Source organism: Juglans regia, chromosome 3 (assembly GCF_001411555.2).
Source record: "Juglans regia cultivar Chandler chromosome 3, Walnut 2.0, whole genome shotgun sequence".
NCBI lineage: Eukaryota > Viridiplantae > Streptophyta > Magnoliopsida > Fagales > Juglandaceae > Juglans > Juglans regia.
In genome coordinates, this window is record NC_049903.1 from 945,752 (window position 1) to 970,847 (window position 25,096).

At 35.3% G+C, this 25,096-nt stretch overlaps 2 protein-coding genes across 2 annotated transcripts; one reads left to right on the plus strand and one right to left on the minus strand.

Moving 5' to 3' along the window:
* The first annotated feature begins 288 nt into the window (after positions 1-288).
* On the plus strand, positions 289-2,720 carry LOC108983419 (growth-regulating factor 3-like). Its single transcript, XM_018955040.2, has 4 exons — positions 289-789; positions 901-1,089; positions 1,392-1,725; positions 2,147-2,720. The coding sequence occupies exons 1-4, from the start codon at positions 579-581 to the stop codon at positions 2,574-2,576; spliced, it is 1,164 nt and encodes a 387-aa protein (XP_018810585.2). The 5' UTR covers positions 289-578; the 3' UTR covers positions 2,577-2,720.
* Positions 2,721-2,746: 26 nt separating this feature from the next.
* Positions 2,747-23,137, minus strand: LOC108983418 (1,4-alpha-glucan-branching enzyme 1, chloroplastic/amyloplastic-like). The gene is made up of 22 exons (XM_035688570.1): positions 22,885-23,137; positions 21,441-21,598; positions 18,050-18,351; positions 16,345-16,443; positions 15,508-15,550; positions 14,406-14,465; positions 12,826-12,906; positions 11,960-12,076; positions 11,391-11,474; positions 10,277-10,398; positions 9,971-10,090; positions 8,744-8,873; positions 8,523-8,633; positions 8,116-8,244; positions 7,833-7,936; positions 6,628-6,772; positions 6,038-6,185; positions 5,774-5,874; positions 5,056-5,133; positions 4,445-4,600; positions 3,328-3,402; positions 2,747-3,210 (listed from the first exon to the last, which is right to left on the minus strand). Exons 1-22 carry the CDS (start codon positions 23,006-23,008, stop codon positions 3,100-3,102), a joined length of 2,598 nt encoding a protein of 865 aa, XP_035544463.1. The 5' UTR covers positions 23,009-23,137; the 3' UTR covers positions 2,747-3,099.
* Between the last annotated feature and the right edge of the window lie 1,959 nt (positions 23,138-25,096).

Consider the following 25,096-nt stretch of genomic DNA (forward strand, 5'->3'; position numbering starts at 1 on the left):
ATAAAAAAAAAAATTGAGTTTTATTAATAAAAAATAATTTTTTATACGTTTTTTTATAAAATTGATTATTTAAAAAAATTGGTATAAAATATATCTATTTAAAGCAATATAAAATTTAGTCAAGTCTCAGTTTACTTTGTATAAAATCGGTTTCCTTCCCATATCCTATGCCGCTCAATTCTTTTACTTCCCCCATGCTATTTCCAAAGCACAGGAGACACAAAGACTGCAGGTTCTTTCTACTGGTTTCTCTCTCTCTCTCTCTCTCTCTCTCTCTCTCTACCTATCTAGTTGTTCCCGTTTTTAATTATATTGTAGCTCTTCTTTTTCTATCAACTGTCTTGTCTGTCTGTCTTTTGCTCAAGTGCCCAAGGCTTCTCCACTGGTGTTAAACAAACTTTGCAGGCTTTCCTGTCAGAAGCCCCTCTCCCTCTCTCTCCGAGGCATCTGCCAAATATATAAAAGAACCCTCAGAACTCTCTCAAAAAACTCTCTTAACACGCCCAACGCACCAAACAAAGCTTAACCAGCCAGACCAAACGGCAAACTAAAACCCCATCCTCTCTCTCTCTCTCTCCATGGACTTCCATCTGAAGCAATGGAGAAACCAGCATGAGTCAGAGCAACAACATTCTGCAAAGATACCAAAACTTCTCCTTGAGCCCCATCCACAACAGCCACAACTATCCGGCTCTGCTCTCTCCTTGTTTGTACCCGAACCCAGCAGCAAAATCAGCTCCCTGTCAGCATTTCCTGATTCAACATCAGCTGCTGCAACCATATTTCCTAGTAAGATTTATTTTCCTTTTCTTTCCAGGCTTCCTTCCAAATTACTTTTCTCCTTCCGGTTTGATGCGTTTTAACCCTTATCTTTTCTGGGTCTGTTTTTATGTCTGCTAGGAATGGGTAGCTATTTCAGCTTGTCCCAGTGGCAGGAGCTTGAGCTGCAGGCTTTGATATTCAGGTATATGTTGGCAGGTGCTGCTGTTCCTCCTGAACTACTTCAGCCAATAAAGAAAAGCCTTGTTCACACTCCTCCATATTTTCTTCATCACCCTCTTCAACATTACTCGCATTTTCAGCCTGCTTGTAAGTTCTGAGTTTCAGTTCCTCTCGTTTATATGCAGTAACATTTATTGATTCTATTACGGCAGTTATTTCTATGGCAATGTGGAGTGAAACATAATCGTTACTGAAGAAAGAACGACTACTTTGTTAAGTCTTTATGTGGACAATGGTTTCATTTTTCTGATGTGTATGCCATAGTTCCATAATTATCTATTTGCCTTCTGCTTAAAGGCCGCATATATACTATATTTTATATATATAATTTAGAGTCGACGAAACGCTGTTGCATGTTGCATGACTTGAGTTTGAACATGTTGTATCAGTATTGCAATCAGGCTACTGGGGGAGAGCCGCCATGGATCCAGAGCCCGGGCGCTGCCGGAGGACTGACGGCAAGAAGTGGCGGTGCTCGAGGGACGTGGTGGCCGGCCAGAAGTACTGCGAGCGCCACGTGCACCGAGGCAGAAACCGTTCAAGAAAGCCTGTGGAAATCCCCACATCCATCAATTCCTCTACTAGTACTATAGCTAATGGTGGTGGGGCTCTCAAAACCATGATCCCCGTTGCCGCCATGCCCTTGGCCACGGTGGATGGTGCGAGCCACTTCGCTATTTCAGGAACATCTCATGCCAACGATCTCCTCCATCTCAGTCACAGGTAAAAAATAATATTCTTGTTTCTGTTGGGTTTGATTACTGTAGCACATCTTCAGCAAGTTCACTAGGAGCGTTATTATGAAGACCTAAAGTGAATCTTATAGCCATTACATGACTAGTATGCTTCTTGCTTCATGGTGCCTTTCCGAGGCTTTTTCTTTGAAGATCTTTCTATATCATAAAATTGGATTTGGTGGGATCTCAATAGGAATTCTTAGCCATGTGATATCTCTATGGTAGGGACCCATAATATGGACCTGGCAAATATGTCTCAAATCTGGGAAAGAGATTCTGTAAAAACCGACCCCAACCATTGCTTTAGAACCCAATAGATGGTGCCTTTTGCTCGTGTTCTCCAAGCTTTTATCTTTATGTTCTCGGCTTGATATTTTGCGCTATCATGTGTGTTTTGTCCCTTGTAGTTGCTCAGGGTCCAAAACTGAGAACAAGGGCCTCTTTGAAGCCCAAAATGATGCAGCCAATGGTAAATCAGATGGCCATATCCTACGGCATTTTTTCGATGACTGGCCGCGATCACTTCAAGAATCCGATAACGCTGGAAGCAATGCAAGCCCCATGAACTCCGCCACCTGCCTCTCAATTTCGTCGTCAGATGTGTCGCTGAAACTGTCTACTGGTAACGGAGACGAGCCAGGCTCCCGGGATGGCAATGCAGAGGCAGAGCAACAGCAAATGAATTGGGCTGCAGGGTGGTCTACTAATCAAGTGGCTTCAATGGGGGGTCCTCTTGCAGAGGCCTTGAGATCTTCCACTTCCAATTTATCGCCCACGAGTGTTCTTCATCAATTGCACCGTGCTCCAGCCTCTGAGGCTAGCTTTGTTGGCACGTGAATTTAGTTGTTGTTTTTGAGTTAATATGCTATTTTTCTCGTGTTTGTTTTTTTAGCAGTCTTAACATACTTGTGATAATTCTCTCTTGTATAAATTGCGTGGACATTGTTTATTTGAGAAAAGGAACGAGTTGGGACCATGATGGCCTATGGGAGGATGCCCGTACAATCTACGAGGAAAAATTAGGCGAGCACAAGTGCGGCCTAATATCTTGCATTTAATCAGATAACGCAACTCATAAATATCAGGACAACATTATTAGTGCTGCGTGCTTCACATAAAAATAAAAATGAAAAATAAAAAAAATTATCTTTGGCCGCTCTAGCATGAAAGAAAATACACCCAAGACTTATTATTATGAAACTTCGTGCTGTACGTTCTGCCCATTGCTCTCATTTTCTTCTAACTCAATTACGAATTACCCCATCTCTCTCTGTAAAACGGCGGAAATTTACAGGGACCGAACTGCATCCAGGAAAGCAGCAAAGCGAAATCATCACATCAGGAGAAGCTTTTGTTGAAATCAAATCAGGCTTTTGACAGGTTCCACTCCGTCTGCGAGGGCATAGACCACTGCCGTTCGACTAGGTGCATATATTAGGAAAGAATGGGGCCGATCATCGAACCACCCGTCCTGCACAGCCATCCGCAAGAGTTTAAAACAAACTCTTGTTCAGTAGAGATGTGCAAAAAACGTGAAAACAGTTAAAAACTATTTTGTTATATGCATCTCTCAATAGAAATTTCTTACAGAACTGAAGTACTCAGCACAGTGATCAATCCTACTGAACCCTCCGAATAATGGCTCATCTGAATCTAGAACAACCTGCAAGAGATACAGCATTGATTTTTTTTGTTTTGTTTATAAAAAAAACGAGAACAAAACAAATCATTCTTTGAAAAGGAAACAGAAAACTTTGGGCTTGCTCTAAACATAAGAAACTAGCATAGGCAGGATCAACTAACGGAGATATTGGACAAGAAGGAAATACGTTCCACGTGCTCATGTCTAAAACAAAGTTCAACTGTCCACCCAGCATGGCTCACAACATTTTTAATTGTGCAGAAATTGGTATAAGCATAAGGCAATACACACATTAAACGAACAAAATTCCAGAGGATCCCAAAAAAGCCATCCCATGAAGTATGTTTGGAAAGCATTCATGGCCTTTAGTTTACGCAGATCCAGATTAAAAGGATCAGTCTGTACAGTACCCAGATGATTGGAGGACATAACATTGCATTATGTCTGCATTAACCTTTAATCAATATATTGTCAATGTGGCCGATATTTCATAATTGAATGTAGCCAAGATCTTCGATCCCTCAAGATGGTCTTTGAAGAAGTTCAATGCCCACCAGAAAGGTATTCTAATTTCTTATATATGTCAGACATTCTCTAAGCTGACCATTATATGAAGTCTAAAATCTGCACTAGGAAAACAAAGTTTAACTTAAGGATAGAATCCTCTGGCTGACTACTTAATGATCTTATATTAGCCGCTTTATTGGAGTACATCAATGTGAAATAATGAGTATTCCAGAGTTCTATATCATGTCCATATGTATAAAAAGGCATTTATAATTTGATGAAAAACATGAGCAGTTCACAACATGATATCTTTCTTGCATCTACACTAGTGGGTTATAGCGCTGGCAGTCTGTCCCTCAAAATTTGTGAAGAAGTTTATTATCAGTAACCAAATGCATAAAAGATTATAATTAACATGTGAAAATGCAGGACGGCCAAGTATAGTTTGACGGCCAAGTATAGTTTGACAACACAGCCCCCCCCCCCCCCCCCCAAAAAAAAAAAAAAAAAAAAAGAAATACCCTGCCAACCGAGAATAAAATTACAGAGATAATACCTTATATTTTCCAGGCTTCAAGCAGCCCACTCGGTAGTCTGAATAGCTGTTGATCCAATGAAAATTAAAGACAAAAACAAGGTTCCCCCTTTCAAAGACAACAATCCTATCTCTTTCATCCTTCCGTGATACATATTGGTGCTCAGAAGTCATGAACTGCATCAACAATTAACTAATGATATGGGTGAAAGCAAGTCTTTGTTTGATATGCAAAATGTGACGGCATGAGGGAAAAGTAAGATGATAGAGATATAGATCTAGTGCACCACAAATTCAATGAACCAAAAATATTGCAAAAAGCCCCCCTTTCACTTTCCCCACGCGCGCACACGCACACAGTGGCTATTAAATCACAACCTCGCCCTTCACCCTATTCTTCTAGTGGGGAGAAGGTGCAGTTTCAGTTAATGGGTTATTTTTTGGGACTTTGCATAAATAGATGACATTACATGAGACATCTTCTCGAGCTTCTTATTCTCACAAGATATTAATAGTATTTCACAAGCTTACCTAATATAAGAATAAACACAAATAGATAGATAGCCATTAAGTACATATCAGGACCCCTGCAACTGAAAACAGCTTTGTACTTCAGCAAAGACAAAACTTACACCATAAGTTTCTTCTAGATGCTGCATTGCCTGATCAAATTCTTGCATTCCATGATACCTTAGAAAATCTGCATCTCCCTGGGTGTAATAATCAACAAGAGCAGAGATTATACATATCAATGAATAGAATAAAAATATCTCAGGAATATTAAATGAGATGCATATTTTGTTTTTTGCAAAAAGAAGTATGAACATGTGCATAGTTTGCTGCGGAGTAATCTTTTAAGATTGCGGTGGGAAATATAACTTATAGCTTAAGTTATTTATTGTTTGGTAACAATATGTTGAAAGCACTTTCAAACATGTTACATTTGTTTAAAAAAAATTAAAAAAATACTTTCTGGGGTAGAAATAACAATCATTTGATTTTTAAAGATTATGATCGTATTCTTGAAAGTTTGAAAATTGTAATTATTTAAAAGCTGTATGGTTATTTTCGCCTATTGATAATCTTTTTAAAATTGGAACTACATTCTTTGTTATCCGGAAAAGTATGTTTGAGGAAAAACATCAAACATACTTGGTAGCTTATTTGAAATTAAAAAGTACTTTAATATGTAACACTCAAACAACTTATTTTTTCCATTAAAGAGCTTTTAAGGCTATTTTAAGCACTTTTTAAAACTCCTAACGCAACCCCAAACAGGCCCTAAACCTAAATATTGGTGCTTAGAGGAAAGTGAAATCCCACAGAAGGCAATTTCTAGAAGAAACTTACAAGATCAAATCTACGCCTGCATTTATCGAAACTGGAATTGTTCCCAGGAATTACTTTGCCACTAGGAAGATGTTGATCACCCCTTGGAAAATCAATCCACTCTGCCAAAAAAATAAAGAGAAGAAACAATAATAAAGAAATATACCATCACATCTAACATCGGTTGAGAACCATGAAAGGGCGCCCTTGATTCAATTTACCAATCATAAACAGAAAGAGGTATCGTACATTGAGAGAAGTACGGATACAATGAGCTTTACTTACCAGGATGTCCAAATTCATTTCCCATGAAATTCAAATATCCCTCTCCACCCAATCCCATGGTAATTAGCCTGATCATCTTGTGCAGTGCTATTCCACGATCAATACGGGGAGTTGATGGTCTGTCTAAAGCCATGAACTCATACATATCCTGAAAGAGGGATCAGAATATAGAATAAACATCTAACTATCTAAGTTTAATATCCTAGTGCTGTCTAAATTTGAGGATATTATATTTAATTCTATTCTGTTGGTTGTGAAAACCAGAAAACTCAAACATAGCACATTGAGAAGGTATCACCATGTAGAACCAAGAATCATAGGATCAAATGTTAATTTGAAATCGAATTCCTGTATTAATATGTCAAGATAAATGGGAATCATAGGCTCTTTTTTGCTTGGAAATATTGGACGTAATGTTGTTGTAATGTACTTGGTGAAACATATGCCTCTCATCTTAGACATAGTCAACATAATCATTAAATTTGCTGGCATAAGATTCAATAATCAACATTTGGGTTCAACCAGAGGTCTCATGCTGAAAGCCTTTGTCCTTGGCAGTAAATTTATGCACAGGATATATAAAAAGTTACCTTGTCCATCAGCCAAAACGCAAGTGTCTTGTCACCAACAAGAGCTTGGTCATGACTTTCTGCATAGGCAACGCACTTTTCCAACCACCTTCTGTTGGTGAGTGTGTGAATAATATCACCCATTCTCCAATCCTCATCCCTCTTCCTACAACAACAACATATGTAGGCCAAATAAAATAAAGGTCATTTCAAGATAAAATGCTCCTTCTGTCCCATAACACCAGAACCCACATCACATTAATATTGTTTCATAAATCTTCTACTGATTGGTTATACTCACTCCAATGCCAATCTGTTTGAAAGGATGTGCGTGGTAATATCCTAAAAATCGCAATCATGGGGAAGTAAAATTTCCAACTCCGAAAAGATTTGGCAATTGCATCTCACTCGATTACACTGCATTCTTCTGCATTCTCCAATGCTAAGAAACCTCTTGTTTATCTACTTGTCAAACTTGGTTATAGTATATTAGGTAGCTTACGTAGAAATGACACTTGTACAGATGTACTAAAACTTCTACGACAATCCTCAATAGGTGTTTTACTTTGGCCCAGTCACTGTTAGAAAAGTTTGTTTATGACTCTGGATACTTCTACAACACCTCTCTGATATATCCTTAACCCATGGTAGATACATGCGAAAGGGATTGAAACATGTCATTCTTTCAATTTAATAATAAAAGACTACTTTTAGATAGAACATAAATCAATTGTGGCATATATAAAAGTTAGAACTAAGGCCAATCTTAAGAAGCATAAGTAAGCATAAGTCATATATAGAGATAGTGAAATATATTACACAAGAGGTAGAGGATACCATATAAATTCGTGGCTGTCTCAGACAATGATATATTAGCTAGTAAAACTACATATGAACAATAAGACCACCACATTGTCTTTTTCTTCGGGACATTTTACATTTATAGACAAGTTCCGCTTCTGACTCCATGCTTCATGGTGGTAGCGTGTGTCTACCATGTTTTGTTGTTCTTACTTTTTCTTCCCTTTAACAGTTCTTTTTCCATGATTTGATAACTACGCACAAAGAAATTCTCTTCATAATGTAATATCTACAATTGCAATCTTCAAAAAGGTGACAAGTCAAGGAAGTCCAGTGCTATCTTCTCAACTTGAATATAAAGTACAAATCTTTTCTTTTGGGATCTATATGCACAGATTGTTTTTGGGGTCATTATAGTAACTTACTTGAGAAGCTCAATCCATTTATCAGCAATCGCCATGTGAAGCCGGTAATCAAAGCCCACACCACCATCTTGGACAGGAATACAGAATGCTGGCATTCCACTGACCTGTAGAAATTTACACCCTTATGCAATAACATTTAGAAAAATACAATACGAACCCTGTAACAGATATTATTAGTTAAATATATCTAAAACTACTAAATTTCCTATCAACATTCCACAGTATCAGCATATGACTTAGAAAACATAAAGGTGCTTAATTTGATTCCAATTGGATGACATACATCTTCACCAATGCTAACAGCCTCGGGATAAAGTCCGTGAATGACATCATTGACCAGCATCAGGTAAACCACAGCATCCACATCAGTTGTGAATCCAAAATACTCGTTATAATTTCCCGTAAAAGCTACCTTCAGAACAGAAGAAAGATATTGTCAGAGCCAAAAATGTCAGTAGACCAGTATTTTGGATTCGATAAACATCTGAAAAAATATGACTTTTAGTAATAATCATAGGTATTTTAAAAGGTACAAAAAGCTCCTATAAAATCAATTTTGTTATATTATTATGTCCCCATTACTGTTAGACATAATTTCCAGAGACTGAAAATCATCCTTAAAGCATGTAAGCAACTCATCATGCCCGACCAAGAAACACAAAAGTGCATTCCCAAAGGATAAGAATGAACCTCCAGTCCATGGTGCGTATACATCATTGATGTCACCCCATCGAATCTGAACCCATCAAACTTGTACTCTTCCAGCCACCATCTTGCATTTGATAGAAGAAACCTTAGTACCTATATGAATAGGTAAGAGGTAATCCTTGTTAACTGAGATAAAGAAGAAAAGATACAGGCAAAATCCATCACAATATTTTTGTCATTAAGTTTACGAGAGAAGCACATACTTCCCAGCTTCCATAATTGAAGAGGCGAGAATCCCACATCCAATGATATCCACGTGACCCAGAGTGGAAGTAATGACCATCAGTCCCATCAAACATGTTCAGCCCATCTAAGACATTATTTGATGCATGGCTGGACTCATTCAATATGCGGCAAGACATAAGAAAAATATAAGTAAAACCAACTACATTGCACACAATATAAGGAAAAAATAAAGTTGACCGTGGTTAAATGCATAGCATATGATAGCTAAGGTGTCAGGGTGTGGTAGAATATCAAACTGACAAACAATTCAAAAACACTTATTTTCACAACAGAATACACTGGACTTGACAGATATTTTTGCAAAACCCAATTTATTTGCACCGTTGGGGAGGAGAAGGGCAGGGGGAATGAGATTGAGTATCCAGCAGATATCATGACCTATTACTGAAGACATTATAAGGATGAATTTGATGAAATGAGACATATTGCCAAGACTGGCTCAACCTCAGGAAGCTTAACTGCCTTCCACAAATTGTTTGGGAATAGTAAACTCCCTTTTTTCTTGTTCACAACATGCATCCACAATTTGAAAAGAAAAAAACATATTTACTACATAACTCTCCCATTCTAACTTTCCCATTCTTCTTTTCTCCCATATAGATGGTTAAAAATTAATCATGTGATTTATAGGGTCCAAGTGCATCTCTTTAGACCATGTGGATTTGTCAGAGAAGATTCTCATTGAGGGATAAATAAAATGAGATTGTCAAGAAAAATATTCAACTAGCGGAAAGAAGAAAGAGAACATACATCCAAAAAATGATAGAAAATTGGAAAATAGGAGTTATTCATATTGCTAAAACGGTAACAGCTTAATGCAATTTACTAAAAGGACATTTGAAATGAAAATAAACATAAGTGAGATAGTGGCAACTAATCAGTATGTCAGTTCACCCTCAAATCGTTTTTGAAAATACTTGAGTTCTCTCGAAAACAGGAAGCTACAACCTGACTCACCGAGACCTTCAATCCAAACTACCAGAGGTTGGTTGAACGAGTCCTTCAATCCCAACTAATGAAGTTCAACTAAAAGAGTTTTTCACCATTCAGCTCAATGTAAACATGTAGATGTTCCTTTTCAAATCAGTTTGCAAGAGTGTCCACCCACCATAAAAACACATAACTCATCAAAATGCAATGGCATAAGAGGCATGGTGTGTTAGAACCCTTCAATCCAGCAATACCTATGAACGATATCCATGAGAACAAGCAGACCTAGTTCATGAGCTCTATCTATTAGGGACTTGAGATCATCAGGAGTTCCGCAACGACTGCTAGGGGCAAAATAATTTGTGACATGGTACCTGCAGCACGTGAAATAAAATTTTCAATCAGTAAAGACATTTTCTCATAATGAAGAGCAAGGAATTGACTAAAAACACCAAATTATAGACCGATTTTGTCCACCTACCCACAGTGTTATACTGAAAGTACATGCTGCAGAACAAACAAAAAAAATAGGGAATAAGGTTGAACTACAAGAATGTTACCCAAAGCTAGCATAATATGAATGCTCTTGAATAGCCATGATCTGAACAGCATTATAACCAAGTCTTTTAATGCGTGGCAGCACATCATCTCTGAATTCGGCGTATGTGTTTATTTTTGGCTCCTACATTTCACAGTTGACAACATTGTGAGGGTCAGAAAACAAAATTACAAGGAATAATCCAATTCAAATGGAAGATAAAAGGAAGATGCATGAAGAAAATTGTAATAGCAGAAGGAAAACCCAAGCCACATCTGGACCTATTCTCCTAAAGGACTAATTAAGGTCAACCTTTTTTGCTAAAAACAGGCTAGTTAAGGTTACAATAAAGCCAAACCACACCTGGACAACATTGACCATGGTTATTAAGAAATGATCAGCACTTTAAAGAATCTCATATATTCTTTAAGTTCCAAGAGAACACTGGCAAAATAATATTTGAATTTTCTCAGGATGATTTTTTATAAATGAAGGAAAATAAGAAAAGCTTGGTGCAGTGATGTTAGTAATCAGCGCAAATACTAACTTGATTTTTTCTCTTTAGGAGTGGCACCCATTTTATTTTGGCACCTTTTTAACATATTAACATAAAGGTCATAAGAGAATATTTTGGGCTTTGAGCTAGTCGGGGCCTTAATGCCAGAAATGTATATGATAATCAATTTGTTGAATATTAAGCTACATCTCTTGGAGCAGCATCCTATATCTTTATAGGTCCCAGTACTAACTCTCTGTATGTTGAAGCATCTTCCTTCAATAGGATACCAAATATAATTATCGACAGAGCAAATATATTAAAAAATAGACAATAAACAAATTTTTCTTTACGAGGATAGCAAAATGATCTGAGTTATCAAAATGGCCAATAATATGATTTGGATTAGCTGCATATAAGCTTTGGATGTAAGAGAAGAAGTTTGCTCTAGGATACTATGTTATTGGCTTCCATATAATTCATTTAAGGGGAAAGCACCTTTCCAAAATACTTTACAACCATTATAATATGCGGTAGCATCTTAAGAGATATCAGATTGAACCATCAAACAACAATTTATTACAAGCAAGAGCTTATAAAAATTACTATTAAATGCAAGAGAATAGGGGTAGATGCACACCGTACTACTCATTCCCACATGTGACTCGTATATTCTAAGTGATTTTGGTTTCTTGGGCTGAGGATGCTTGAATACATACCTTTCCTGTAAAAAGTGAACAAGAGCATTATACTTGAGAATAACTGGTAGAAGTAATAACCTTGACCAAGTTCACAAGCAAATTCAACTCTGTTTAACATATGTGAATCCAGGTGATAGTAGTACAGACATTCATCCATGAATGATTATATTCAGCCTACATGATAACTAATTTCATGACTTGTGAATTATAGACACGCTCCCGTTAGGAATGATTGGCATCAATGCAAAGGAGCCACTATTGCAGTTATTTAAAATCATAGTGTTTCAATGTTCTGGAATATCATTATATATTTCCAACTTATTGCAGATTATTGCCAAATTCAGATATTACTCCCACGTTTCTTTTCCCTGGATTCCTTAACATTACCATTTTTGTTCAAAAGGTCAAGTAAAATTATTTACCCAACTAAATGGCCTCAATATTATTAGCAATTATTTCCCTATTATTCAAGCCAAACAAAGGAGCAGAAAACATTTCAGAACCATACCTCTTCTGGTGGGTCATAGTATATGCCATTGTATGGGATTTCACCTGGAGCCTGTACAGAGTACTTGATCCAAGCAGGAATGGAATCTTTAATGCCAGACGGAGTATCCATGTGGATCTACAGTTCATGATTAAGATAGAGTTATTTGACAGCACTTGGGTTTAAATGGAAAATTATTCAGTAAAATCCTAATTGACGATGGTTACTAGTTACTGAGGTGATAGTGTTGCCAGCTAATTTTGTGAAAAGCTGGAAACCCCCATATGAAATGCCTAAGTCATGTTTGGAGTCATGGAATTTAGACAACGAATGGTGAAGGCTATCTGAGCAGTGGCATGATGGTAAATTAGCTAAAGCTAGTATGACCAATAGCCATCTATCTAAAAACTGAGAAGTAATCAATGGGAGCTCCTGGTAAAGAATCAAGCTCTCTGTCTTGATTTTTTTCTTCTTGCCTGTTTCTGATCATGTCCACACTATTTGGAATAAGTCATCATGGATTCATGCATATAACAATTCACAATTATTTACTTTAATACATATACATAAGTCTGTCATTGCTCTACATGTATTAGGCCATGTACGTATGATGGAAAGGTAACATTATGAAAATCTGTTTTAATGAAATAATTTTCCAGCTTTCTCATTTGATATTGAAAGCTGGATGTAATGGAGAAGTACCCTCTGTAGCTAAGAAAAGTTCATTAAGAAATGTTCGTAATCAATTTCGCTAACTGCTTATTTTCACTTTAAGAAAAGTGGAGATTTTGACTTCCTTGGGAAAATGTTCAAAGAGCAATAGGAACTGGAGCTAAATTGAATCGCCAAAATTTAGCAGCGCAGAAGATGTTCTGGAAGAATGTTACCTTCACTCTAGAACCATGTGGGATTGGCAGAGAACCGTCAGCATTATTTGGTAAAAAGATCTCCCAGATACCAAACTCATTCTGTTCACATACAAGCAATGAGTTTCCCAGGGTACATAAACATAAACATGCAAATAAATATATATATACTGCGAGTACAGAAGACAGCCAACACAGTAGGAGGTGGTTTTGTCTTTTGTTAATGCAAAACATATAATAGAAATAACAGAGTTTTCTTTCCTTCAATAAGTTAAGAGAGGATCAGTGATTCAGCTGCGTATAACATTATATTAATCTTCTTTCTTCCTTTTGTTTTTCTTCATTACCCTGATTGATCAGAATGATACCTACCCAGTCTGCAGGACAATGAAAGCTATGATCTCTTAGACATTAAATTTTTAACTATACAGATACCTTGGTCCAACTCCTTAGACAATGTAAATATTTAAGATAATTTTCCGGTTTTCAGGCTGTTGATTTTGTGGGGGGGCTCCAATTATCCCTCTCCCAAGAAGAAAGTCCATTTCAAGCTTCTTCAAAATTTTAACAGAAATGATATAATACTAACAAAAATATTCAGAAACAGTTAGGCTTAGGGCTTGTTTTGGAATACAAACCATCTCATCTCATCTTAAAATTTCTCATAATTTCCTTCTCAAACATCACTTAAACACAAACACTTTTCAATTTCAAATCTTCAATTTTTTCATCTAATTATTACCTAACCATTACAACATTTCCAAACTTCCAAACAAAACACAAAAAACAATATAAAATTTTCAAATTCCAAAACAAAAATTATATTAAAAAATTATATTCTAACAATATTTTAATTTTATAATATTTTTATTCAACTTTTTCTCTCACCTTTCCCAAAACCTAATCAAACATCTTAATTCAAACCATTTCACTACTATTCACAAACCATTTTACTACTATTCACAGAATTCTCATCTCATCTCATTCCCCAAGGGCCAAACATTCCCCTTAAGCCCCGTTTGGATGTTGAGCTGAGTTGAGCTCTTTATGAATAGTAGTGAGTTTTGTGGGGCATACCTAAAATGAGTTTAGATGTATTTATGAAAAACTGAAAAAGGCTGTGGGTCCAACGTGTAAAGAGGTGTTGAGTTGAACAAGATTGTGAGTCCCACGTGTAAAGAGGTTTTGAGTTGAGATGAGTTTAATAATTTGAGAGTTGAGTGTTTAGATGTTAGACTCAGTTTAAAATTAGACTGAACAGTTCAATTCAAGTTCCAAACGGGGCCTTAGTGTTTGGGTGTCCATTGAGCCTTAACCAAGTGTACATTAGGCCGAAGTTCTTTTAACTCATTAATACCGCACGTTTTGTCTTAAAATGCATCTCAAGATTCATTTAGTGAGGAGCTTAAGAGGACATCATCAGTGCATCTACTCTTAAGTTTCACCTGGAACTTCTTGTCTAGATCATTATCTGAAGAAAGCATAAGGGTTAGAAATGTTCACCACAACGATTCAAAATTTTAAATCACTAAAAAAAATAGCTACTTTAAGGGTATTAACTAAATGAGTAAATTAAAAAGTAAATTAAAAAGAAAACATACCCTGTTCATAATATCAGCATTAGGATTCCAATTGTTAAAATCCCCTATCAATGCTGCTGACTGCAAAATTTGATCATTGGATTATTCGTAAGAGGAAAAATATAAGCTAATACTTCAAAATGAAAATCAAGAATACACCTCGTTTTTAAGCTGATTATACTACTATTAGAAATAAGTGAATTTTATTGAATCAGAGAAGCTTTGGATCATTTGGTGCTAACCGAATACTTCAGAACATCCAAATTATTTATGATCATTACATGGCATATATCCCTCCACATTGAGTTGATGCACACACAAGCCTCCCCAAATTACAGTGTGAACAGAGTTTAGAAAAACCATAACCATATTGACTACTTTTGATAAGTCCATCCAAATTAGCAAAATAATGCTGAAATGGAAGAGATCAAAGTGGGTCCTCGAGGCCTATTTTTTATTGGGTGTTGATTCTCCTTCCGCCTCTTTAGGTTCTTCTTAGGCTTCTTGATTCTTTCAATTTGAAAAACTGATTTATTCTTTTCTCCCATTTTCCTCGTATTCTGGGATGCACATTTTTATAAACCCAACATACTTGGGTTACACCCCATTAGCACATTTAATGAATTTGTATTTAATGAATAAAATTGCTAATTTTCATGATAAATACACCTATTTCAAGCTAAAAAACAGTTTGTAAATCAATGGATATTATAGAAGTCTTGACTTCAATCATCTCATAAAATATTATTCTCTCCTTTCTCTAATAAAAGGATGGTACACAGCTCCAAATTACATTTATAACATTTGGTGTCAGTTCATCTATACCTTTGACTTCAGTCACGAGCATAGTTTATCCCTGCAATCCAAGTGGCTTGTTACATAGCATAGCTCTCGTATATCAATGACGAGTTTAAATTACTATGTTTTGCTACTCTGTGTTTACGTCAACGTAGGAATGCCTGCACTAATCTTCTAGTAATACAAGTAATTATCCTGAGCAGAACATGATTCTAACTTAAGCTTGAACTAATACCAATAACCAAATGATAGCAATAATAACAATTCGAGTAATAGTAATTGTAATGATAAGTTCTCCATGAAAAATAACTGAGGTAAAACAAACCTTAGCTCCAGGCGCCCACTCTCGGTAAGTTATACCTGTGGCACTGGAAAAGCAGTTGATATTATAACCAGCAAGTGAGATAAAACTAGATTAAAAGAGAGAAAAAGTAGCAGGTTCTGACTAGAAGCACATAAACATTAATTAAATCAGAATGAAGATGTATAGATTTCAAGTATTTCGGAGCTTATAACTATATATGAGAGATCTACGCCATAAGGAAAGAGGGTGTCGTAATACAATGGATAGATAAATATTCTGCGAAAGGTCTGCTTGCATACTGAATAAGTTTTTCTGCTTACTAATCTTCTGTTTAACCTAGAACATGCATAAAATTTTTTTTCCTAAGAAGCCTAGAAGAGTCATAATAACCTATCCACACCCAAAATGACCATTAGTTAGGAGTTCCGCCACTCCTATGTTAATCAATCACAAGAAAGTTCATTGAGTAAACAACGATGAAATTGGTAATCATAATCAATCCACTTAGCTGAGATTGTGAACATTCAACTTAAGGATACTAATTTTATAACACTAGAAAAAGAGGTAATACAAATATTAAGCCAAACCACTGGGGTTTCCTCTGTTCTTCTCTACTCGTCACACCCGTGACTTCCTAAAAGAGTGAAATGAAACTTTTTTAGTTGTGTTCTATTCTTATTACTACTGGGTTAAGTACAAAAACTGTCCTTTGGATTTGCGTGATTATCTTTTTGATCGTTGGGTTTTCAATTTTATTGTTTTGCTCCCTAGATGTTACAATTTTATTAATTATATCCCTACATTAGATTTCCACACACAATAAAAAATAAACTTCCCAAAATGGGTATCTAATAATACCTTCGACTGAAACCAAACTTTTCATAACCACGAGAAAACACCTCCAAACCACCTTCATGCTTGTCTATTGCATCACGCAGTCTTTTGTATTGTCCATAACTGTAGTTGGCAATATACGACATAAAATAGGTTAAAAGTTTTACAACCACATTATACATAATCAAGAATGTTGAGAAATTAGGGGAAAAATGGAAGAAACATAATCAAATAACTGTTTAATAGTCATAAACAAAAGAAAGCATTAGGTAATAATAACCCCCTAGTATTGTCAGATATAAACCAAACAACCAATCACTCACACTTTTAAATTAAGAATGGGATCGTCATTACCTATCAGCATTGGGTTCTCTCTTTTTTTTTTTTTATAAGTAATAAGAGATTTTATTCCCAAGAATAGGCATAAATCCAAGAAGAAAGGACGCATACAAAGGAAATACCTACTACTTTCTAAAACCAAAAGGAAATCTAAAACAAATTCTGGAAATTATCAACCATTACAAAAGTTTTAGTCCACAAACTCAAAGTACTAAAGAAAAAAAAATTGTGTTTGATAGTACTCAAAGTACAATCAACATTGGGTTCTCATGGATAGTGGTTACAAATTTGTGTTTGATTCTAGGAAGATTCTCCTGAAAAAGTTGGATCTATCTTACCATGTAAGCTATTTAAAAGCAACAATAGATAACTTTGTAAACAAAAAATAAATAACCTTGTAACACCCCTATCCTACATTTGGAAAAGAAATAACTCACATGGAGTGAGCAGAGTATAAAGGGAGTCGTGAGTGCTAAGTCCCACATTGGCTACTTTCTACGTGAAATTGGGTTTTATATAAATGAATTTTGTGAAGTTTCAAATTGGTTAGTCTTGTTAGTCTTGTTGAGGTAATAGTAAAATGTGGCTTTATAATCTTTCCTTGGATCTTTGCGAAATATGACTTGGCCCTAATGAAGACGTCATGAATTTAAGAGGGGAATTTCTAACACTCCAGTCCCACATTGGAGTAGATATATTATTAAGGTAGTCGTGGGTGCTATACAATTTAAAACTTCTCTAGAATTACTTTCACCAATAGCGCGGATGTGGCTAGTGCTTTCTCTAGGTTGTTACTCTAGCAATATAATTAGGTGACTGAGAGGAGGCGAGAACAAGAACTTAGCCTACATATTGGTGAATGAATAGAGTGAAAAAACGAAGTTAAGTTGCAGCTCAGAAAAGCTAAATAAAACCAGATAATCTAGATTAAAAAAAGAAAAAGAAATGACTTCTCCTGATATTGCTTTAGACATTCATGGTTTACATGCTTAATTGTATATGAACAAGGCCACAAATATAACAAATCTTCGTATAAACTAAGTCCAATACCTTTATATGATTTCCATCGATACTCCTATTTAGTTTTCAACTTAAATCAGACCTCTAACACAATTAACATGTAATCAATCAGAATAATGGACAATGGTAACTCCATGGGAACAATAACATCTTTTAGGGAACACATTAACGCGACATCAAGAAGACCCAGCAAAGTATAACAGGTTACGGGGAAAAAAATGTAGACATCAACATTTGATCACTGCAGCTGCAACATGCACAATCCGAAGCATCAAATTGTGCACCCCAGATTATTTTAAGCCCTAAGCCAATTACTCAGACATTTCTTTCCCAATGTATCTCATAAGTAAAAGAACAAAATGCATCTCACCGGTAGTCAAGATGCTTGCGATGATTATTCAGAAATGGATCGATTTCATATATTCTTTGCCCAGTGCCAGGTGGGGAAACGGTCCTTGGTCTAGATTCATCCTTTTTGACACCTTTTTTCTCATCAACAGGAGTAGATGCCTTATCACCATGAGCTCTACGATCATCCCCTACAAGTGTTGAAGAAGCTGAATCTTGTTCATTGTCAAACTCATTATATCCACTGGTTGGTTCAACAAATTTTACTTCCTTCTCATGCTTCTTGTCATCTTCAATAATTTTATCATCTACATCACGCAATACCTAAAAAAAATCATCAAGATAGAAGAAGGCAATTAAATCAAATAGGTAATGATTGTCAACCAAAAGCTGACTCTGTTTTGAGAATTTGAAAGCACCCTCCATTAGCAAGAAAATGACCATACAAGAATCAGAAAAGAGTATTAAACTTTTATTGATAAAAGAACTCCACCAAACTGACTGATCTGTGTAAATGCTTCTATAGTGAATATGTTGATAAAGGGGACACATACCTATTTAATTACCCCATGACTGAATCCCCAAGAAAAGTTGTAGCATCACAAACCCCACATCAAAATAGGAGTTAGCAGAGCTCAACTTCTCTCCAATAAACAATAAGACATAGTGTTCATGTTGAACATTTTAGAATAAGCTTGGATTTTTTTCCATTAGAGTGTCCCAACTTATCTCCATGGTCTTTCTCATTCTAATGAAGTCACAAATGCTGCCTCACACCTTTGCATTCTGTCAAATGGCGTGCCTTATTTTCACAACTCCGTCATCTCTCCCCCCCCACAAAAAAAAAAAAAGAAAGAATTATAGGTGCTTGTACCAAGAATCTAATGTGCAGTTGCTTGAACCAAGCATTTCTTTCTATTCTCTTCTTTCTTATAGGTAAGCGTTCTATTACACTGAGTCTGGATGGGTTTCACATTCCTCTCCACTAATATCCTGTTGGCCAAACCTTATTATTTCATAAAGGTGAAAGGGTTTTTCAGCTGGTGCGCAAGAGCACATTTCCATTTTCCCCGTATTAGTAGGGGTGGCCTTTTCAGCAAAACTTGGTTGTTGCATTCAATGCACTGATATAACTGATTACTACCATATATCTTGCCCTGACAACCTTTTTTTTTTATTCATCAATGGTGCGGCAATCAGTTTCAGATCACAACTATACATCCATTTCCAAGAAACTGATGGCTGTTCAGGAAGACATTTTTTTTTTTATAAGTAATAAATTTATTCAAAGAAATAGGCATAAGCCCAAGTACACAGGACGTATACAAAAGAAATACCTACAACTTCCAGAAACAAAAAGAAAACTACCACCATAAAGCTAAAACAGATGTAGAAAATTATCCGCCATTACAAAAGCTTTAGCCCAAGAACTCAAAGTACTCAAGAAAAAAACACTAAGATCTCCCAAAGAACGTTCTCTATCTTCGAAGCATCTCTCATTTCTTTTGAGTCAAATGCACCACATAAGACAAGGAGGAATCATTTTCCAAACACTCATCGCCTTCTTACAGCCCTTCACACCCTTCCACCCTACCAATAAATCCACCACTTCCCTGGGCATAACCCAATGTAATCCTGTCCAACTCAAAACCCCAAGAATCTTGTCACTTTGCAGTGAAGGAAAAGGTGGTTTACAGGAAAACGTGATTCGCAGGAAGAGAATTTTCAAAGATGGATTAGCGATATAATTAATAAGACTCACAAAGAAAAAAATTCAATTACAAGGTATTCACCCTAATTAGTACACCTCCTTTTTGTTCACCCAAGATGTCTACGGTAGTGTATTGAGGGGACCGAGACACATCTTTCTTTATGGCATAACCCAATCTCTATCAACAGACCCAAACCATAAAGTTACTACTGGTGCCACGAGAGATATATATTTAGATCTCGCATTTCAAATCCTCCTGATTTATCACCTATTCTTTTCTTTCACTTATTATTTATAAAAAATAATAACCCCAATCCTCCCTTAAATCAGTCTTTATTCCCCACCCCCATTAAATTATAAAAAAAGCCTTTGAATATTTTACTATCAGAATATGCATAGCTACTTTTAAAACTGGTTTATTCTACAGCAGCAAAACCCTAGATTCTTTTTTTTTTATTTTTTTATTTTTATAGTTAAAAGATTATATATTTTTTTTAATAAAGGGGTGGGGGGTTTGAATCTGGTTCTCCCATTTGGAGACCAGACCTTATGCCATCTAGTCCTTTTTTTTTCTTCTCTTTTTTTAAAAAGTAGTTTCCTCTTTTTTCATACATGCAAAACCCAAGTGGTCTATAAAATCTGAAAAAAATAGAAAGCTAGACGGATCTGAAGCATGCCTCCACTCATTTAATGATTTCAATTAAAAGGTACTGTTGTTCCTTTCCCCTACAAATAGTCAACAATACTGATAGAGGAGCAGCATCCACCTACCTCACTGTGATACCCCATATGATATGGATAAGGATGAGTCGTGTATGGGATCCCACATTACTTGGGAAGGAGAAGTTCTTGCTCTTTATAAGGTTCCAATGGGGCTCCAATTGTATCATTGACTAGTCCTTTTTGAGTATAGGCAATGTGGTTTGGGCCTTCCATTGGGGTGTTACAAATGGTATTAGAGATAATTCCAACCAGAAATGTGGGACTTGAGCCGTGCCACCTACAATGGACAGGCCCGACGAAGAAGTCGGAAATTTAAGGGGGGTAGATTGTGATACCCCATATGATATGGATAAGGGTAGGTGGTGTATGGGATCTCACATTGTTTGGGAAGGAGAAGTTCTTGCTCTTTATAAGGTTCCAATGGGGCTCCAATTGTATCATTGACTAGTCCTTTTAAAATATAGGCAATGTGGTTTGGGCCTTCTATTATGGTGTTACACTCACACACCCTCTGAATAAAGAAACACATCAATAACTTTCAAAGGTATCATCCACTGAACTCCAAATGATAAAAGGCAAAATACCACATCTCGAGCAACAGAGCAATAAAGCAATAGATGTTCAACTGATTTTCTACTATACTACCCTTTGGGGTAGAATCTGTCCACGATTCACAGTCCAACTACTCTTTTTTTTTTTTTTATAGGTAGAGTCCAACTACTCTATATTCCACTTATCATTGTGTTTTACAATTTCCTTCGTTACAATCATCAAATAATATTTTTTTTTTATAGGTAATCATCAAATAATATTGTATTGAGTTGTACTCATGGTGGGCATTACCTTTCAACAAAAGGTCAAAAACTAGTTGGCCATTTCTTCCTACAGTATATATAAGATTTTGAAACCATACGCACAAGAAATTCTGAGACCATAATGGTAAGTGTCAGTGCATTACATCTGTGCACGCACTCCATACCTGGGGATCTTCCTGAACTGTTTCAGGGCTTTCCAACTGTTCTGTCAAGGATAAAGAGCCATCTCCCTGACTGCCAGGAACAAGGATTTTATTAGTTGCAGCAACCATTACTGATGAAGAGTCAGAACCAGGTGAAGACATTCCAGCAAAGACGTTCCCTACAGAAGTCATCATATTAGATTTAAATATAAGATAAGAGGAAATAATTGCAAATATATAGTTATTGTCTGAAAATAAATGAGATTCTTGTTTAAAACCAAAGAAATCATTAAGTGAAAATCATTCAGAATTTAAAGTGGTTAAAACAAATCAGTCAGTCTTACAGGCCAAAAGATTAATACACTCAACTCTAGTGGCAACCTCCAATGAAGAAGCTCTACACAGCCAGTTATAAGAAACATACCTCTGGAATTTCACTCATGTATCTTAAATGAGAAATGATTTATACAAGCCCCAAATAGGCAAGCCCATGCAATATCTTGTAAAAAGTGGACCCCACTTTAAAAAAATTTAAAAAAAAACTTTTTTAATAGTGGGACTCACTTTTTTACAAAGGGCTTGTATGGAGCTTGTATATTTGAGGCTAGTAACTAGCATTACAACTAGACAAAACCGGAAGAAGATGTTATTACCAAAAATATATTAAAAAGGAATCCTGGAATTTACATATCTGAACTTGGAATAACTACAGTTAGCAATATTATCCTTCAGACTACTACTCTGGCAACATGTCCAGGAGTACAGTTTCACACTAGTGTAAGCACCAAGGTTGAACGTAAAACCTATTCCCACTTATTTGACGCCCAGAACGTTAGTCCGTATTCCTTTGCAGCGTCAATTTGTCAATTGAAAAACTACCAAATTCTAAAGCTCCGCCACAAGAGGTTCAGGGCATATTCTAATTACCAAGAAAGAAGTTTCTACAAATACACCAAAACTAAAGTTTTCATAAACATACAACGGGACCTTTTAGGGGTTATACATCCAAATTTATAGTTATATGTCATTTGTGATGACTTGCCATCGTCTTGCTTCAGTTCAGTTCAATTCAATTAAGTAAGCACAATAGAAGTATTTTATATTCAATATTTGACGGCTTTTACATGGCAATGAAACGACGAGATCGTCAACCAAATCGAGGATATTTATACAAATACATGTACACACACACATACAGCTACTATTGGCTGGTGGAAGCCCATCCTCCAATCAAAAGCTAGAGTTCCTGTACTTACATGGCATACGTCATTACTAAATAAACTATGATCATTGCATTGGTAACTAAAAAGAGCATAAACACTGCGCATTTGAGAAAATGAATGAAGACGCCAGAGCGCAATGACAAAAAGCATGGATAACCAAGCTCTGAGGAAACGGAACAAGAGAGAACGAATTCAAAAGAAAAAGAAAATAAGAAATTGAGAGAGAGAGAGAGAGAGAGTACGACAAAACGAGTCCTTCAGCAAGAGAGAGAGGTTTGTATTGCGATTGCCATTGGAGGTGGATCGCGACCACTTGCACGCTGAGGGAACGGCAGGCAACCGTATCCCCGAGATTGTGTAGACCATTTGTAGGGAGGGATTTCGTCAAGTGCTTTGAAAACCGAGAGACGGATCCAGACTCCCTACTGAGAGAGAGAGATTATTTTTTAAGAGGCCGAGCGGAAGCGTGGAGGAAGGAAACCAAAGACAGAATTGAGTGATGGCGCATGAGGCCAATGAGGAGAGAAGCAGGTGCTACGAGCCTACGTGTGCAGTGGCGAATTGCATGGGGTAAGTGGGACCTACCAAGATGGATTCTGCATCGTACATCTGGCAAATGGGGTAATCTTGGCCCGCCACATGCGCGCTGACGTCGTGGCAGATCAGAAACGAAAGGCTATGGACGTTCTGTTGATATTTGGGTGTCCTCTTACAGTACTATAGATCACTCCAATCCAGTAGTAGCGTCCCTCGACTTTACTTCTCGCTACCCATACTATTAAATTTTTATAAAAATTTATTCAAACAGTAAAACAACCTTAATTTTTATTAAATTAAATTAAAATTTAATTAAATTATATGATTAATTAAATTTATTTTTTAAATTATACAAATAGTTCATGTTCTAAAATTTTAATCTAAATTCAAGAAGTTAAAAAAAAAAAAACCTAAGTAATAAAATAAATAAAAATTAAAAGGTAAGTCTATCATTACCCCAGCCTCCACTTAAAGAGGTGAATATGGTGAATGACGAATGTATATGCAAGTGGCGGTGGTTCCGTGAAAACCTACGGTCCTTCTTCTCTTTAATGGCACCATCATAAACGAATATACCATCCCGTATCAAAATCAAAGGAGCATCTTTAACTGCGGGTTCATCTCCTAATTATAACTAGAATACTGCCAACAGGCCGCCCAGCTGTTATCCCGAGTGAATTTTAATATTCTTTTAATCATTAAAAAATAAAAATATATACAACTTTATTAATAATAACTTATTTATCCATCAAATAAAAATAAATAAATAATAAATTTGAGAGATTCTACTAACATTTTCTTTATAAGAGTACTTTTATTAGATTAGTTAAAGTTAAATACATTTTTGATAAATGTAAAATAAATTTAACATTTAGTTATTACATTCATATAAGTTTCTATATTGGAATAGTCATTTTTTCATTATATGACAATAAAATAATATAAGATGAATTTAACTTTGACTATTTACATCAAATCTCCACATTAGATTATCCATTTATTCATTATATAGTAATGAGTAATTAATAATTTTTTAATTTTTTTTAATTATGAATTTATTTTATTTTATCATATTTTACTATTCATAATATTATATATTAATTAGTAATTGTATTCTAATTATATTTTTTCAATTGTCATTTAAAATGGAGAGAGAAATAATTGATATTAAAAGAAGAGAGAAAAAAATATATAAAATAGATTTGATGAATGAATAGTTCCTTTCAAATTTGAAAATTATTTTAGATATTACTGTAACTATATAGCTATTTCAATGTGAGCTATTTTATGACTTAATAGCTAAATTTTCATTAGATTTAACTTTTAACTAATCTAATGAGAATGCTCTAACTAATTCAAATCTTATATCGTGAAATATATATATATATATATATATATATATATACACTAGTTTGGAAGCATATGTGCAAGGCACGTGTTACCTATTGAAAATGCTACTATATTTTTATATGATAAATATGAATTTTAAGATGCATATCAATTAAAACAAAGAGTATAATAAATGTAAAGATAACCATAAATCTATACAACAAATTTTAAAAATGATTGTATTATACTTGAAGAAAATGAAGGAAACATAAAATATAAAATTCTTGAACACATAACAAATCAAATGTTTATAACTCATTATATTTAAATTATAATAGAACATGCATTGCTTTTCTTGTAATAAAACCAATTAGACATTAATAATAATATTATAAATGACAAAAATAAAATATTATTTTTTTTAATTATTTCAGAAAACTACATGGAATTGTTATTGGAATGATAAAATATAAAAATAGACTATTAATTTTAAATTTAAAAAATTATAATTTTTTCAAATGAAAATAATATTAGTTTAAAAATATATTATTTTTAATCATTTCGAAAACAAAATTAATATAATAGTGA